A 16,431-nucleotide genomic window follows, 5' to 3' on the forward strand; every position below is an offset into this window, starting at 1 on the left:
TTTCCTCTGCCCCTCTCTCAGACATTTCCTTCTCAGCTGTGTTCACCAGCTTGTTCTTCTACCAGCTGCTTATTCATTGGTGGTGTTCAGTTTCTATTTCATTCATTGTCCAAGGCTTTTAGAACCACCTGATTGCTTGTTACTTTCTAATCTATAGCTCAGGCAAGGAAACTGAGGAACAGCCAGTCAACTGCTTCTTGAACATTTACTTATCTCCATCTAAATATTCCATAGGTACTAATTAGTTTTCTCTCAGACCTGGCTTTCTTATATTACCTGTACTACCAAGTCATTTGAATCAGAAGCTTGGGACGCATCCTACATTTCTCCCTCACCCTCCACATGGAGTGAGTGTCATGTAGATACATCTTTTACATCTGCCCTCATATCCATGTATACTGCTGCTTTAGTTCATCTTTAGTTTATCTTTTGTTAGGACTCTAAGCTCCTTGAGATGAAGGCCAATGTATATTTTCTTCATCACTGCCCATAATACCTGATGTGGTATGTTATATAAATATAGGGTGGGGCAATGTAGGTTTACTGTTATGAGGATGCCAAACACAGAGTTTATTCTTATATCAGTATTTATTAATTATTGTATTATTTTCCATATGAACAACTGTAAACCTCTTTTGCCCCACACTGTTTTTGTTGATTAAATAAATGAACTAACAAATAAACTTGTCTTTCTTTCCTTTTTTTTTAAAAAAATCTTTATTATTGAATGTATTACAGATGTTTTTCATTTTTTCCCCCATTGACCCCCTCCTCCCCTCTCCCGCCCTCCTCCCGCCTTTTCCCACACTATTGTCTGTGTCCATTGCTTATGCATTTAAATTCTTTGGTTTATTTCTTCCCACCCCCTAACCCATTTCCCTTTGAGGTTTGTCAGTCTAGCAATGAATTTGTACTTCTTAATCCCTTCACCTTTTTCACCCATTCCCCCAACCCCCCTCCCATCTGGCAACCAACAAAATGTTCTCTGTATCTATGAGAATGTTTCTGTTCTGCTTATTCATTTTGTTTGTAGATTCCATTGTCAATAGATATGTATTCATTGCCATTTTGTTTGTTCATATATTTCATCTTTTTCTTCAAAAAGACCCTTCAACATTTCATATAATAACGGTTTGGTGGTGATGAACTCCTTTAACTTTTTCTTGTCTGGGAAACTCTTTATATGGCCATCAATTCTAAATGACAGCTTTGCAGGATAGAGTCATCTTGGTTGTAGGTTCTTGCTTTTCATCACTCTGAATATTTCTTGCCACTCCCTTCTGGCCTGCAAAGTTTCTTTTGAGAAATCAGCAGACAGCCTTATGGGAACTCCCTTGTAGGTAACTAGCTGCCTTTCTCTTGCTGCTTTTAAGATTCTCTCTTTGTCTTGAACCTTTTGCATTTTGATGATGATGTGTCTTGGTGTGGGCCTCTTGGGGTTCATCTTATTTGGGACTCTCTGTGCTTCCTGGACTTGTATGTCTGTTTCCTTCACCAAGTTAGGAAAGTTTTCTGCCATTATTGTTTCAAATAGGTTTTCAATTTCTTGTTCTCTCTCTTCTCCTTCCGGCACCCCCAAGATACAAATGTTGGCACGCTTGAAGTTGTCCCAGAGGCTCCTTACACTATCCTCATTTTTTTTGTATTCTTTTTTCTTTTTGCTGTTCTGATTGGGCGTTTTTTGCTTTCTTATAATCCAAATCAATGGTTTGCTTCTTGGATTTAAGTACTCTACTATTGAATCTGTGTAAATTATTCTTTATTTCAGTTAATGCCTCCTTCATTTCTGACTGTGCATCCATCATTTCTGACTGGTCCTTTTTTATGCTCTTGAGGCCCTCACTAAGTTCACTGAGCATCCTTATAAGCAGTATTTTGAACTCAGCATATGTTAGGTTGCTTATCTCCATTTCCCTTAGTTCTTTTCTTGGGGTTTTGTTCTGTTCTTTCATTTGGGACCTGTTCCTTTGTCTCCTCATTTTGGCTGCCTCCCTGTGTTTGTTTCTGTGTATTACTTAATGAGAGGTATGGGGCTAGCTGAGACCAGATGCTGCTTGTTTGAAAGAATTTAGGAAAACCTGAAGCAGGATCCAAGACAGGCCAATCCTATGGTGAAGCAAGTGGCAACAGCTTGGGTGGGCCTGAAAGTTGGTGGGGCGGGGCCTCAGGGAGTCACCAGGGCGGGGCTACCAGGTTGCTAGAGTCCCAGATATGGCGACTGTCTGCCGCCCCAGGGAAGGGCTCACCAAAGGAACAAAGGCCTCTGACAGCACGTTTGTCCAGGAGAAAGCCCCCTCTCCAGCCCTCGCTCCAGTGCCAAACAGCTCAGTTCTTCCCTGTATGTCCTGATGCCCCTCGAGCTGCCTCCCCTCCAAGCTTAGAGGGTGTGAGTCCAATAAGTCCGTGCACGGGCCCTTTAAGGAGCTGCCTGGGGCTCCAGCCGCCTCAGTCTCCCTGAGCCTCAGTTCCCGCTGGTTTTTCCAGCCAGAAGTTATGGGGATTCTCTTCCTGGCACTGGAACCCTGAACAGGGTGCCTAGTGTGGGACGGGGACCCCTCAGTCAGTCTTCAGGGAGTACCTTCCCAGCCGAGGTGTCCTCCTGATTTTTATCCACCATACGTGGGTGTGGGACCAGCCTGTCCCCTCCGCCCCTCCTACCAGTCTGGATGTGGCTGCTGCTTTAATTCCGTAGTTGTAGGACTGCCATTCAGCTCGATTTCAGGTGGTTTTGAATGATGGTTTTTCTGTAGTTTAGTTGTAACTTTGATGTGGTTGTGGGAGGACGCGATACCGCGGTTACCTACGCCGCCATCTTGACCGGAAGTCCTCTTGTTTTTCTATTTATCTTCCCTCTGGTCTATTTTTTTTTTTAATCCTCACCTGAGGACATTTTTCCATTTTTTGTTCAGATAGAGTGGGAGGGAGAGAGAGGAAAAGAGAGAGAGAGAGAGAGAGAGAGAGAGAGAGAGAGGGAGAGAAACATCGACGTGAAAGGGACACATCGAGTGGCTGCCACCCGCACGACCAACCAGGGCCGGGGACAAACTGCAACTGAGGTACGTACCCTTAGTGGGAACCGAACCTGGGTCTCTCTGGACTGCAGGCTGACGCTCTAACCTCAGCCAAACCGGCCAGGGCCCCTCTGGTCTATTCTTGCTGTATTTTTCTTGTTGAAATGCAAACCTGATAATATCTTTTGCTTAGAACCATTCAGTAATCTCTCACTGCTTATGATGCTAGGCACTAAACTGGTCCGAAGCCACCTGTCACTACTTGAGTCAAATTAAGCAGAGAGAGGGTTGAATCATATATGAGCATTTATTTTGATAATGCTGGCGGTATGGGGAGAGCAGCAGGTCACCTTGAAAATTCTTCTCTAACATCTCCTACCAGCCTGATGATTATATAGGGATAAAGAAGAGGGCTACGGGCAAGGGGGAAGGGAGGCAGGGTAAGGGCTCCAGGGTATGTGGTCTGTGGTACATGTCTCCTTCCAGGATCTTGAAGTTTGATAACAAGGTAGTTACTTTTCTGTGATGTTAAAAACAACTCTGCCTGTTCCTGGGACTGGAGAATGGTCAGCATTCCTCAGGCAAACTCCTGGAGTGGGTCAGGGTCCAGGCACAGTAACCAAGTCAAAGTGTATCCTGTCCTTGGTCTGTTCTCAAAATGTATTTTCTGAGTAGTGGACCCACCTGGGCCCTGAGGTGTCTTGTCTTTTTATAGCCCTGTTTTTCTTCTTGTAACACATCCTCCAGTTTCCTAGAGTCTGTAAGAAAACTTCTTATCTGTACTTAGTAAGGTGAGTAATGATTAAACAACTGTGGTCCTATTCCTATTCCGTGCCTTACCCCTGTCACTTAGAGAATAACACTTATGCCCATTGCATTCAAGGCTCTTTCTGCTGTTTTTTCTCCATTTTTCTCTCCTCTCCTCATCTCCTCTTCAACCTGTGTTCCAGCCATGTGCACCTGTCTTCCCTGAACTGGCCATGCTTTCACATATGCTGCCCCACTACTGGAAAGTTCTCTTTTCTTCCATGAATCCCATTCCTCCCAGAGCACTCTTATCAACCTTCCTAGAGTATCCTTTCTTCCTTGAAAACCTCCCCTACTTCACTGATGCGGAACTCAAACTTGCACGTAACTCCATTACAGCATGTGCTACATCCGGTGTAATGATTTGTTTAAGCACTTTCTTGTCTATGAGGGGTAAGGACTGAGTCTCCCTCAGTTTTGTATCCCTGTCACACAGAGTTGCACATAGTGCCTATCACATAGAAAGTCGTCGATAAGCCCTGGCCAGTTTGGCTCAGCGATTAGAGCATTGCTTTGTGGACCAGAGAGTCCCGGGTTCGGTTCCTGCTAAGGGCACATACCTCGGTTGCAGTTTGTCCTTGGCCCTGGTTAGGGTCGTGTGGGTGGCTACCACTTTATATGTCTCTCTCACATTGATGTTTCTCTTCCTCCCTCTTTCCCTCCCCTTCTATCTGAAGATAAATGCAAAAAAGTCCTTGGGTAAGGATAAAAAAGAAAGTACTCGATAAGTGTTTGATTAAGTGAATGAGCTGGAAATCAGAATAGGTTAAGAGTCCTACTTTTTCTGGATATATGGCTTTTTATATACCTGACTTTGGTGCATCATCCGTGAATGATATGAAAGGTACCAGTGAGGGAGTGGATGGATCACAAGTCCATCATCACTGCAGGAAAACAATCAAAAGTGCTGCTGATGGTGGGTCACATACATTATTCTTGTATGTCCCAGATATGGTACTAGTCACAGCTGCATATCAGGATGGCTGTTTGGTATAATGGGTTGACCAGCCCACTACTTAATGCCATAAGAAACATTGATTTGAGCCAAACTAAGTACAGGCAGATGGATGTACACTCCCTTGTTTTGTCACAGTCAATGGTCAGCTGTCTTATGTTTTTATTATTCGTATCTTCTTGTCCATTAAGACTTCTGTTGATTACCATCTCCCCTCCACCTGTTTAATATAATGCTCTATAGTTACCACTTATATGTACAAATTGGTAACACAAGTCCTCCCTGCTGTGTCTTGTCTTCCTGTTTTCTTAGACTTAGTCTAGCTAAGGGAGTCATCTATATTAACATATTTTTCAGTCTGGATAGTGACTTGAATCAGCTACTTTTTTTTTTCCTGGAAAGAAACCAAATCTCTCTCATTACTGAATCAAATCGAGTAGATTGTGATGAAAGGAGTAATAATAACAACAAGAGAAGACAAAAGGCCTCTCACATAGAATTTTGAACTAAAGTCACATATTGAACAAAAGATATTTAAATTAACTACTGAACAAAGTAAGAGCTCTTCAAAGGAAACAGGGCTTCCTGCCAAGCCCCTAAAAATGCCCCCAGGCCTTTTATTCATTCAATACCATTATTTCAGCTTAATGTCTAAGGATGCTTTATTTCTTATCTCATTCTCTTCCCACCACCTAGTGGACACATAGTTGGCACTTGCTGTTCATTTATTGAATTGAATGGGATTGGGCCTCAAGAGTTACAGGCAATTCTCTGAAGAAGAAAATAAAAGAGAAATAATTTTAGCAGTGAATAGAACCAACAACTCTGAGTTTCAGCAATGGAATAAAGTTTGGAAAAAATAAAATATATTTACTATGAAGTTAGATTATTTTGAAAGGGTTGTTTTTAAATGCTGACCTGGAAAACCTGCTCAGAACTTAGACTATAACTAAAACCTGTCATTCTTTTTTCTGTGTTTTTATTTTTATTTTTTTCTTTATTGCTTTTAGAGAGAGATGACGGGATAGAGAGATAGAAGCATGTATGAGAGAGAACATTATTTGGCCGCTTCCTGCATGCCCCCCACAGGGGATTGGGCTCACAACCTGGGCATGTGCCCTGACCCGTGACCTCTTGGTGCATGGGTCGACACTCAACCACTGAGCTACACCGGCCAGGCTTTTCTCTGTGTGTGTGTGTGTGTTACCTCACCTGAGGACATTTTTGCATCCATCTTCAGATAGAGTGGGAGGGAGAGAGAAAGGAAGAGAGAGAGAGAGAGAGAGATACATCGAGTGGCTGCCACCCACATGACCCCAACAAGGGCCGGGGGCAAACTGCAACCGAGGTATATGCCCATAGCTGGAACCGAACCCGGGACTCTCTGGTCCCTGGGCCGACGCTCTAGCCACTGAACCAAACTGGCCAGAGCTGTATTTTTAAAAATATGTTTGTATTTATTGATTTTTAGAGAGGAAAGGAAAGGGAGAGAGAAACATCAAAGTGAGAGTGAAACATTGATCGGCTGCCTCCTGCATACCCCCTATTGGGATTGAGCCCAAATCCTGGGCATGTGCCCTGACCCAGAATCGTACCAGCAACCTTTTGGTGCTCAGGATGATGCCCAACCAACTGAGACACACTGGCCAGGGAAAAAGATTAATTTAAAGATGAATGTACTTTATAAGAGAGCTAAATGAAATGTGGCCAACCCACAGTAGACAAGTGAGGAAACACCTAAAGAGATCACATAGTGTGAGTAGTGAAATGATTTATTTACAGTCCCGTTCCCATTTATTTATAAGCTAGGCTAGAACTAGAAACCAAGTCACCAAATTCCCATGCATGTGCTCTTAATATGTATGTAGCAAAAACATTTGGCTTAAGCAGCCAAGTGTTTTGATTTTTAAGAAGCATTTGTTAAGATTATTACTGACTGGCTCGTTTGCAGAGTTGTAGCCTATTTTAGGAATTATATGCTTCCCCATACTAAGGCTGACCTCCAGGAATAATGTTCTTTCACAAGCCATGAAGATTCTTGCTCTTTAACAAGGAGCCTTTTGTAAATTAATCCCTCTTTTCTTTTTTTATCCTCACCGGAGGACATTTTTGCATTTACCTTCAGATAGAGCGGGAGGAGTGGGGCAGGGGGAAGAGAGAGAGAAACATCGATGTGAGAGAGACATATCGAGTGGTTGCCAACCACACAACCCCAAATGAGGCCGGAGACAAACTGGAACCAAGGTATGTGCCCTTAGCGGGAACCAAACCCAGACCTCTCCGGTCCATGGGCCAACGCTCTAACCGCTGAGCCAAACCAGCCAGGGCATTAATCCCTTTCTTAATTGTTCTTCTCTTTTTATTTGGAAACGATGGGTGCTGTAGAAACTGTTTCTGTCTGATGGTTAAGGAGAGAGGAGGAAAGTGCATTTCCTGTGATCTGGTTGATGGTTTAAAAATGTGAAGCTTTGCTACCACATGATCTCACTTATATACGGAATATAATGAACATAACAGTCTGAGGAATACGGTAGACCCAGAAACATGGAAGTAGGGCACAGACTGACATCCCTCAGAAGACGGGGGGTGGGGGGGGTGGGAAGAGATAAACCACAGAACTTATATGTATATATGCATGACCAATGGACATGGACAACTAAGCCGGGGACGGGGTGGGGGTGGGGTGGGGAGGGGGGTGCCAATGGGGTAAAAAAGGTGAAATATCTGTAACAAAAAAATAAATAAATAAAATAAAATAAAATAAAATAAAATAAAAATGTGAAGCTTTGTTTTTGACTCTCCTAGACAGGCTTTTCCAAGCTTTTCTGGTCCAGCATATTTTAGAAACTGGATTTTTGGAAGTTCTTGACTTACTTCAGTGAGTGAACACTGATTTGAAAGGCTCTAGAACAGAGGATGATAACCTTTGAATAAATGGGCAGGCTGTTATATAATTCTCTCTGCCTTCACTTGGCATACAGCCCCTCATAGGCTGACTCAGGCTTTCCTTTCTAGCCTCATGTCCTCTGCTGAAGCCACACCAGCCAGTCTTTTTTGACACATCAATCTTGTGCTCAAACATATCAGAGCCTTTGCGTGTGCCCCTCTTTCTGCTTAGGCTGTCTGATCTCTCTCTTCTCCACTTGGCAACTTTTACTTTTCAGGCCCAGCTCCTTTTTCTTGTGAAGATACCAAAGGCAAAAATGAAGGCTAATCTAGCAGCTGTGGGAAGAGTGCATGAGAAGGAGGAGTCTGGAGGCAGGAAGATCAGTTTTAGGAGAAAAAATCCCATAGACCTGAGCTGTCTAATATGGTAGCCTGTAGCCACAACTGGCAATTTAAATTAAAATTAATCGAGAGGCGCCAATCTGAACAGGCTATATACTGAATGATTTCAACTTTATGACATTCTGGAAAAGGCAAAACTATGAAGACAGTAAAAATATCAGTAGTTGCTAGGGGTTTGGGGGCGATGAATAGGCAGAACACAGGATTTTTAGGGCATTTTAGGGCAATTCTCTGTGTGATACCATAACAATGGATACATGTCATTATACATTTGTTAAACCCATAGAATATACACTACCAAGAGTGAACCATAATGTAAACTATGAACTTTGCTAATTATGATGTGTCAGTGGTAGGTACATCAATTGTAACAAATACCATTCTGCTGGAGGATCTTAATAGGGGAGACTATTGATGTATGGGGGTAGGAAGTGTATGGGAAATCTCTATATTTTCCCCTCAATTTGCTGTGAACTTAAAACTGCATACTGAAAATGAAGTTTAATAAAATAATTTTTAATTAATTGAAATGAAATAAAAGTAATAATTCAGTTTCAGTTCCACAGTTGCATTAGCCACATTTGAAGTACTCAATAGTCACATGTGGCTGATGGCTACAGTATTGGATAGCACAATTTAAGTAGAACATTTTCATCATAACAGAAAGTTCTATTGGGTAGCATTGCCAAAAATTAGCTCCCTAAGCAAAAATGGCAGTCATTCTACATAGTCATGTTTTATGTGTTGTGCCTTGAAAACGTGACCATTCATTGTGCCTGACCTAATTCTAGACTGAGTATATGAAGATCAGAGTGTTTGTGGATACTGTCACTGTAAGTATGAATGCACTTAGAATAGTAAATCAGATTTAGTGTCCATCACTTGAGTATCTTTTTATTAGCTATTTCTCTTTCCCCACCTACCCTCACCCTTACTAGAAAGACATAAAGTAATGAAATAAAATTCATTTTTTAGTAATTACCTCTACTGTGGTCAGAATATTTGTTTTAATGGTTTTGCCTGGTATACTTATGATTGTTTTGTCTTTTTGTGATAAATCTTTGCCATATATCAGCTTTATAGCATTCCTGCCTTTGAAAAAGGCTTTTTTTTTCTTTTTCTCTTTTACCTCATTCTATTCCCTAGCCCCTACCCCAATCTGTCCAAGAGCAAGTCCTGATACTTCTGCCTGCTTCCAAAACAAGTAATTGTCCATTTCTACTTGCACGTCTTGTTTTAATCACTATCTTCTCTCTCCTGGATGACTGCAATAGCCTCCTAACTGGGCACCCTGCTTCCCTTGCCTGCTAAGATCACTTTTCCATATAACAGGCTACATGACCTTTTAAAAAGAAAATCAGATCCTGTCAATCTTTTGTTTAGCACTCCTGCTTCTCACAGTACTTATAAAAGATTTCAAACCCCTTAACAGGGCCTCAAAACCTCTTTGTGGTCTGGCCTTTGCCTTCTCACCGTCATCACCACACGGTCCTCCTCACTGAGCTTCGTCCTCCTGTGCTTCATTGAATATACCCAAACTTGCCTGCCATAGGGCTTTTTTTTTTTTTTTTTTTTTTGCTTCCCCCTCTGGATTGTTCTTTTCTAGCTCTTGCATAACTGGTTCCTTCTCAGCTTCAAAGTCTCAGCTCCAATGTTTCAGAGAAGCCTTCTTTGCCTATTCTTTCTAAGGTAGGCTCCCTCTACTCCCCTCATTATAGCATCATCTTATCATTATCTGGAATTATCTTGTTTATTTATTTACTGGTGTACTCTCTGTTTACCCCTACTAGAATATAGGTTTCATGAGGGCAGGAAACTTATTATTATTTTTTTTATCCTCACTCGAGGACGTTCTTCCACTTTTTGTTCAGATAAAATGAGAGGGAGAGAGAGAGAGAGAAACATCAACGTGAAATGGACACATTGAGTAGCTACCACCTGCACGACCAACCAGGGCCGGGGACAAACTGCAACCGAGGTACATGCCATTAGCGGGAACCGAACTTGGGTCTCTCTGGACCGCAGGCCAATGCTCTAACCACTGAGCCAAACCGGCCAGGGCAGGAAACTTATTTTTATTCCCTGCTCTATTCCCAGTACCTAGAACAGTGCCTGATGAATGTTTAATAAAACTGACTTTCTTAAGAAGATGTAAGAAGAATTCATTCTCCCTCCCTCTCCTTCTCTCTCTTTCCCTCCCTCCCTCTCTTGGTGTATATGTATGTGTGTCTAAAATAAAAGGACTCTCCATGGATCTAAATATCCTTCTAGGCCCTTTATACTTAGTATGAACTAGTGACTTTGTTGCTGAACATCGTCTTTTACTTCATGAAATCATGTCCCGCAGCTTTTTGAATGGTTTATTTTACTTGGGAAATATGGCGAACAATGCATCTGGAAATATGCTGTCATGTTTTGATCTGAAAAACTCTACTGAACCAGCTGCTGATTTAAAAGGCTTTTATTATGACACAGACAGTCTATTGTCTACAAAAGCAGTGGCTGTTACACAGTGGTATATGTGTGTTGCTCTTTCTGAGCTATTAACTTGAGAGAAAAAAACTTGTATTCATTAACTTATGCATGGCTTGTATTTGCTGAGAAGTTTATTGTGTTATTTTCTTTAGCTGTTTTACTGTGCATTTAGGGATTTTAAAAATTCATTTCCTTTTTTTAAACTCAAACAAAAGTTACATGGTTAAATAGTAGGATTGAGATACTTTCTATTCTGAGTTTAGAAAACTTCACAGATTTCTGCACTAAAGTTGGGTTTATATTTATGATTTAACACTCTTAGGTAACTTTATATTGATAAAAGTTCACTATTCAGTATATTAAAATTTACTTCTATAATACTTTACAATATGTGATATAGTGAAAGAAAAATTGACATCCAAGCCCTACATAGGAATAATTTTGAAGGTGAGTATGTGTACCAGATATAATAAATACATATGCACATACACAGAATTTAGTTAGTGTGCCTTTTTTTTTTTTTTTTTTTAAAAGCATTTATTGTCACTTTATTTATAGTATAAGGGCTATAAATACAGATGGTGTTCTTTTTTTTTTTTATCCTCACCCGAGGACATTTTTCCATTTTTTGTTCAGGTAGATTGGGGGGGAGAGAGAGGAACAGAGAGAGAGAGAGAAACATCGATGTGAAAGGGACACATCGAGTGGCTGCCACCCGCACAACCGACCAGGGCCGGGGACAAACTGCAACCGAGGTACGTGCCCTTAGCGGGAACCGAACCCGGGTCTCTCAGGACCGCAGGCCGACGCTCTAACCGCTGAGCCAAACCGGCCAGGGCTAGTTAGTGTGACTTTTAATATTTCAGTATTTTTAAACTTTTGACCACTACCATTTAGAAGATTTATATAAAATGACATAATTACTAAAATTATTAGGTAGGAAATAGTTGTACCTAAGCTAATCCAGAGTAACATTTTTTTTATTTTTTATCCTCACCCAAGGACATTTTTTTCCGTTTTTTTGCACAGATAGAGTGGGAGGGAGAGAGAGCGAGAGAGAAACATCGACGTGAAAGGGACACATCGAGTGGCTGCCACCCGCACGACCAACTAGGGCCGGGGACAAACTGCAACCGAGGTACATGCCCTTAGCGGGAACCGAACCCGGGTCTCTCCGGACCGCAGGCCGATGCTCTAACCGCTGAGCCAAACCAGCCAGGGCCAGAGTAACATTTTAGAGTGTGTGTGTGTGTGTGTGTGTGTGTGTTTTAAATATATATTTTTATTGATTTTAGAGAGCTATAGGAAGGGAGAGGAAGAGAGAGAGATGTGAGGATGGAACATCAATCAGCTGCCTCCTGCACGCTTTCCACTGGGGATTGAGCCCACAACCTGTTATGTGCCTTGGCTGGAAATCAAACCAGCAACCTCTCAGTGCATGGGACTACACTCAATCCACTGAACCACACTGGCTGGGCTTATTCTTCCTTTTAAATGAAATATAATGCCATAAAATTTCCCTTAGTGCTGCGTCTTTTTTTAAATTTTATTTTTTATCCTCACCCGAGGACATTTTTCCATTTTTTGTACAGATAGAGTGGGAGGGAGAGAGAGGATGAGAGAGAGAGAGAGAAACATCGATGTGAAAGGGACACATCAAGTGGCTGCCACCCACACAACCAACCAGGGCCGGGGACAAACTGCAACCGAAGTACATGCCCTTAGCAGGAACCGAACCCGGGTCTCTCCGGACTGCTGGCTGACGCCTCTAACCGCTGAGCCAAACTGGCTAGGGCAGTGCTGGGTCTTTATAACCATTGTTTTAGTAGCCCCATAGTACTCAATCTAAAGACAAATCTTAATTTACTTAAGTGTTCCTCATTGTTTGATAAATTATTTTTAAAATGTTTTAACTTTCATAACATGATAGCAAATACTTTTGTTAATATTGCTATTACCACATTTGATATCATTACTTATAGGGTATATTCTCATAAGTGGAACTCCCAGGTATGACATTTTTTATGTCTCTTAACACACACTAACAAATGATTTTCTAAAGAGAATATACCAATTTATATTGCCACCAGCAGGGTGTACAACTATTCCATTGCAGCATTTAGTATTATATATGTTTTCTTTTTAAGTTTCTCTATTAGATGAAAAAAATTGTTGATTACTAGTGAAGTTGTATATTTTCATGTGTGGTTTCTAATTTCAGGGTCATAATTTCTTCACATATTTTTCCCAATTCAGTAACAATTTTTTTTTTTTTTTTTAATCCTCACCCGAGGACATTTTTCCATTTTTTGCACAGATAGAGTGGGAGGGAGAGAGAGGAAGAGAGAGAGAGAGGGAAACATTGATGTGAAAGGGACACATCGAGTGGCTGCCACCCGCACGACCAACCAGGGCCGGGGACAAACTGCAACCGAGGTACATACCCTTAGCGGGAACTGAACCCGGGTCTCTCCGGACCGCAGGCGGATGCTCCAACCGCTGAACCAAACCGGCCAGGGCCAGTAACAATTTTTTTCTCTGTAGACATGTTAGCCTATCCAACTTGATTCAGGTACTTCATGTGCTTTTTTAGAGAAAAAACAGTTTGTCAGTTAAACATGCAAACATCGCACATATGTATTCTCAATGATGAATTTTTCTTTTTCTTTTTTTTCCTCTACGCTCAATGATTCCTTAAGTTAATTACTCTGGAGAAGGGTTAATGCATCATATTTGTACTTCATATTGTTATCCAAGTATGTTGTAGAAGTATATGTGGGAGAAATCTTGATAATTTCAAAATATCCAGAACTTTTCTTTGAATGTAGTTATTATAAAGTATATGTTTTAAATATGTTTAAATAATAGTTTTAAAAATCTGAGACTTTATATGTGAATTATGACTCATTTCCCTCTGTAGGTTGGAAAAGAGACTGTTCAAACCACTGAGGATCAGATTTTGAAGAGAGATATGCCACCAGCATTTATTAAGTGAGTAATTAAAATATTATTTTGTTGCTAAGCAGAATAATCCTCTTCTTAGGAAAGAAAAGTAATCCAGGAGTAACTTTTTTTTTTTTTAATATAAGGCTGTGTTATAATTGAAATTTCAATTTTTCTTTCTTTTTTTTTTTTTTGGTATGTGCCCCTAGCGGGAACCCAACCCGGGACTCTCTGGTCCACAGGCCAATGCTCCAACCGCTGAGCCAAACCGGCCAGGGCTTAATTTTTCTTTTTTTACTACATAGGTTTTCTACTGTTGATTTTATTTATTGGTGTTAGGCAGTTTAAACATTATTATTATTTAAAGACCACTGTATTTTATATTTAATGTTTATTTTTATTTATTATTATTATTTTTTATTTGAGAAAGAGAGAGACAGATTTGTTGTTCTACTTTTAATGCATTCATTGATTGATTCTTGTATGTGCCCTGACCGGAATTGAACTGGCAACTTTTTGGTGCACGGGATGACGCTACACTGGCCAGGGCTCATAACAGTTGTTTTTGTTTTAAAGTAGAACCTCTAGCCCTGGCCGGTTTGGCTCAGCGGTTAGAGCGTCGGCCTGTGGTCCTGGGAGACCCGGGTTCGGTTCCCGCTAAGGGCACGTACCTCGGCTGCAGTTTGTCCCCGGCCCTGGTCGGTTGTGCGGGTGGCAGCCACTCGATGTGTTCCTTTCACGTCGATGTTTCTCTCTCTCTCTCTCTGTTCCTCTCTCTTCCTCCCACTCTACCTGAACAACAAAAAAAAAAAATGGAAAAATGTCCTCGGGTGAAGATAAAAAAAAAAAAAAAAAAATAAAGTAGAACCTCTACAAGTAAATAAGAATGAGATAGGTATTTAGTTATAAAAAAGGGGGCAAAAGATTTGAATAGGTTCTTCAAAAGAGAAGAAATCTAAATGGCAAATAAACCTATGCCAAGGTACTCTATTTCATCAGTTATCAGAGAAATGAAAATTATTCCATTGACAATATTAGTTGTTGATGAGGGTGTGGAGCAATTGTAATTCTCATATACCGCTGTTGGGAACTGTAAATTGTTGCAGCCACTTTGAGAAAGAAGTTTGGCATTAATAAAGTAGAAGACAGGAAATTCTACTCTTAGGTATGTTCCCTAGAGAAACTTATGCCCATGCACACTAGGATCCATATACAAAAATATTGATATTAACAGTGTTCATGATGACCCCACTGGTTTATGTGCAGTTGAATGGATGAAAACAATTATGGTGTAGTAAAAGATTGGAATATTAGTCAGTAATAAAAGAATGGGAAATTTTCACTTTAAAATGATTAATTTTATGTTAAATGAATTTCACTTCAATTAGAAAAAAAGAATGACTCTCAAAAACAATTGAGGGATATGAGTGAATAATTGATAGCTAGCTAGCTAGATTCTATGTATTTAAAGTTCAGAAACATTGTAGAAATAAACAGTGTTATTAGGGATGTCTGTTTATTTGGTAAAATGATAATGATGAGTGAGGAAATAATGATCATAAAAGTCAGGGTAGTGATGCCTCTAGAAGTAGAAAGGGTTATACACAGGGAGAAGCACATAGGAGCTTCTAATGTGGTAATAGTGTTCTATTTCTTGACTTATAGTGTTGAGTTTTTTTTTTTTCTTCTTTATTGATTTTAGAGAGAAAGGGAGAGGGAGGGAGAGAGAGAAACATCCATGAGAGAGAACATCGATTGACCGCCTCCTGCATGCCCTACACTGGGGATCGGGCATGTGCCTTGACCGGGAATTGAACCGGCAACCTCTTGGTGCATGGGTCAATGCTCAACCACTGAGCCATACTGGATGGGCAAGTTGTTTTGACTTTTATAGTGTTGGGTGGTTGTTGTTTTTTATAATTATATATTATACAGGTGTTTGGTGCATTTTCTTTATATGTCACAATTTTAAATACAATAAAAAGTGTTTATTTTGACTTCCTTATGTTCTATTATTTTCATAGAACAGATGCAAATTTTCACCTACATTGATGTCTTCATATTTCTAACTTGAGTGGGTTTTTCTACAGAACTATTTCTGTGAATTCTGCAAAATGTTCATGTGTCAGTAAGTGAGGTACCAGAAGCATCTGTTTTTTGTAGAGCCTGTTTTGTGTTGTGGGAGTATCTTTTTTGACTTGCATGCATTGACGTTGGTAACCTCCTCGGTTTCTTCTAGCGCTGACCAATATAAGCCTACTTGGTTTATGTGCCATTCCATCAGCATAGTAATATTAAGAGCAATCCTGTGCTGTTAATAAACATATTTTAATTTAACTCGCATTTATCTTACATTAAAAACACAGCTCCAGTTTGTACCCGTTTGCCCTACAGAAAATTTTCTCAACATCGATGTTCAAGTCTGTGGATATCATTTGATTAGTAAATGAATTTCTTCAGTAAACTAATTTCTGCTCACTCCCAGAGATATACCTATGAAATATGCAATGTACTCTCATAGGCTTCCTTGAGAACTTAGAAAAATTAAGGAGTGAGCTCTAGTTGTGATAACATCTTTTATTTATTTTTTAAATAATTTTTCTTTATTGATTTTAGAGAGAGAGGAAGGGAGAGAGAGAGAGAAATAGAAACATCAATGAGAGAGAACATCGATTGGCTGCCTCCTGCATGCCCCCAACTGGGGATCAGGCTCACAACCTGGGCATATACCCTGACCAGGAATCGAATCAGCGACCTCTTGGTGCATGGGTCGATGCTCAACCACTGAGCCATCATGTGATAATACCTTTTAAAAAGTAGGTAACTTGAAAACAAAACAAAACTTAATTGATTACCCTTGGTGGTAACTAGGACACCAACTCCTTACTCTGATAATTGGTAATTTAAAGAAAAGAATTAGGAAAAAGGAGAAACATCTGTAACAAAAATGAA

At 40.4% G+C, this 16,431-nt stretch overlaps 1 protein-coding gene across 2 annotated transcripts in view; it reads left to right on the top strand.

The window, feature by feature from the left end:
* The window catches only part of VCL (vinculin), a 107,293-nt gene that overhangs the window by 26,489 nt on the left and 64,373 nt on the right, over positions 1–16,431 (top strand). For both annotated transcript variants that reach the window (XM_036265117.1, XM_036265118.1), the window contains exon 2: positions 13,457–13,527. In XM_036265117.1, coding sequence (XP_036121010.1) covers positions 13,457–13,527 — 71 coding nt within the window. The remainder of the gene's footprint in view (positions 1–13,456; positions 13,528–16,431) is intronic.

Source organism: Molossus molossus, unplaced genomic scaffold (genome assembly GCF_014108415.1).
Source record: "Molossus molossus isolate mMolMol1 unplaced genomic scaffold, mMolMol1.p scaffold_m16_p_17, whole genome shotgun sequence".
NCBI classification, from domain to species: Eukaryota; Metazoa; Chordata; class Mammalia; order Chiroptera; family Molossidae; genus Molossus; species Molossus molossus.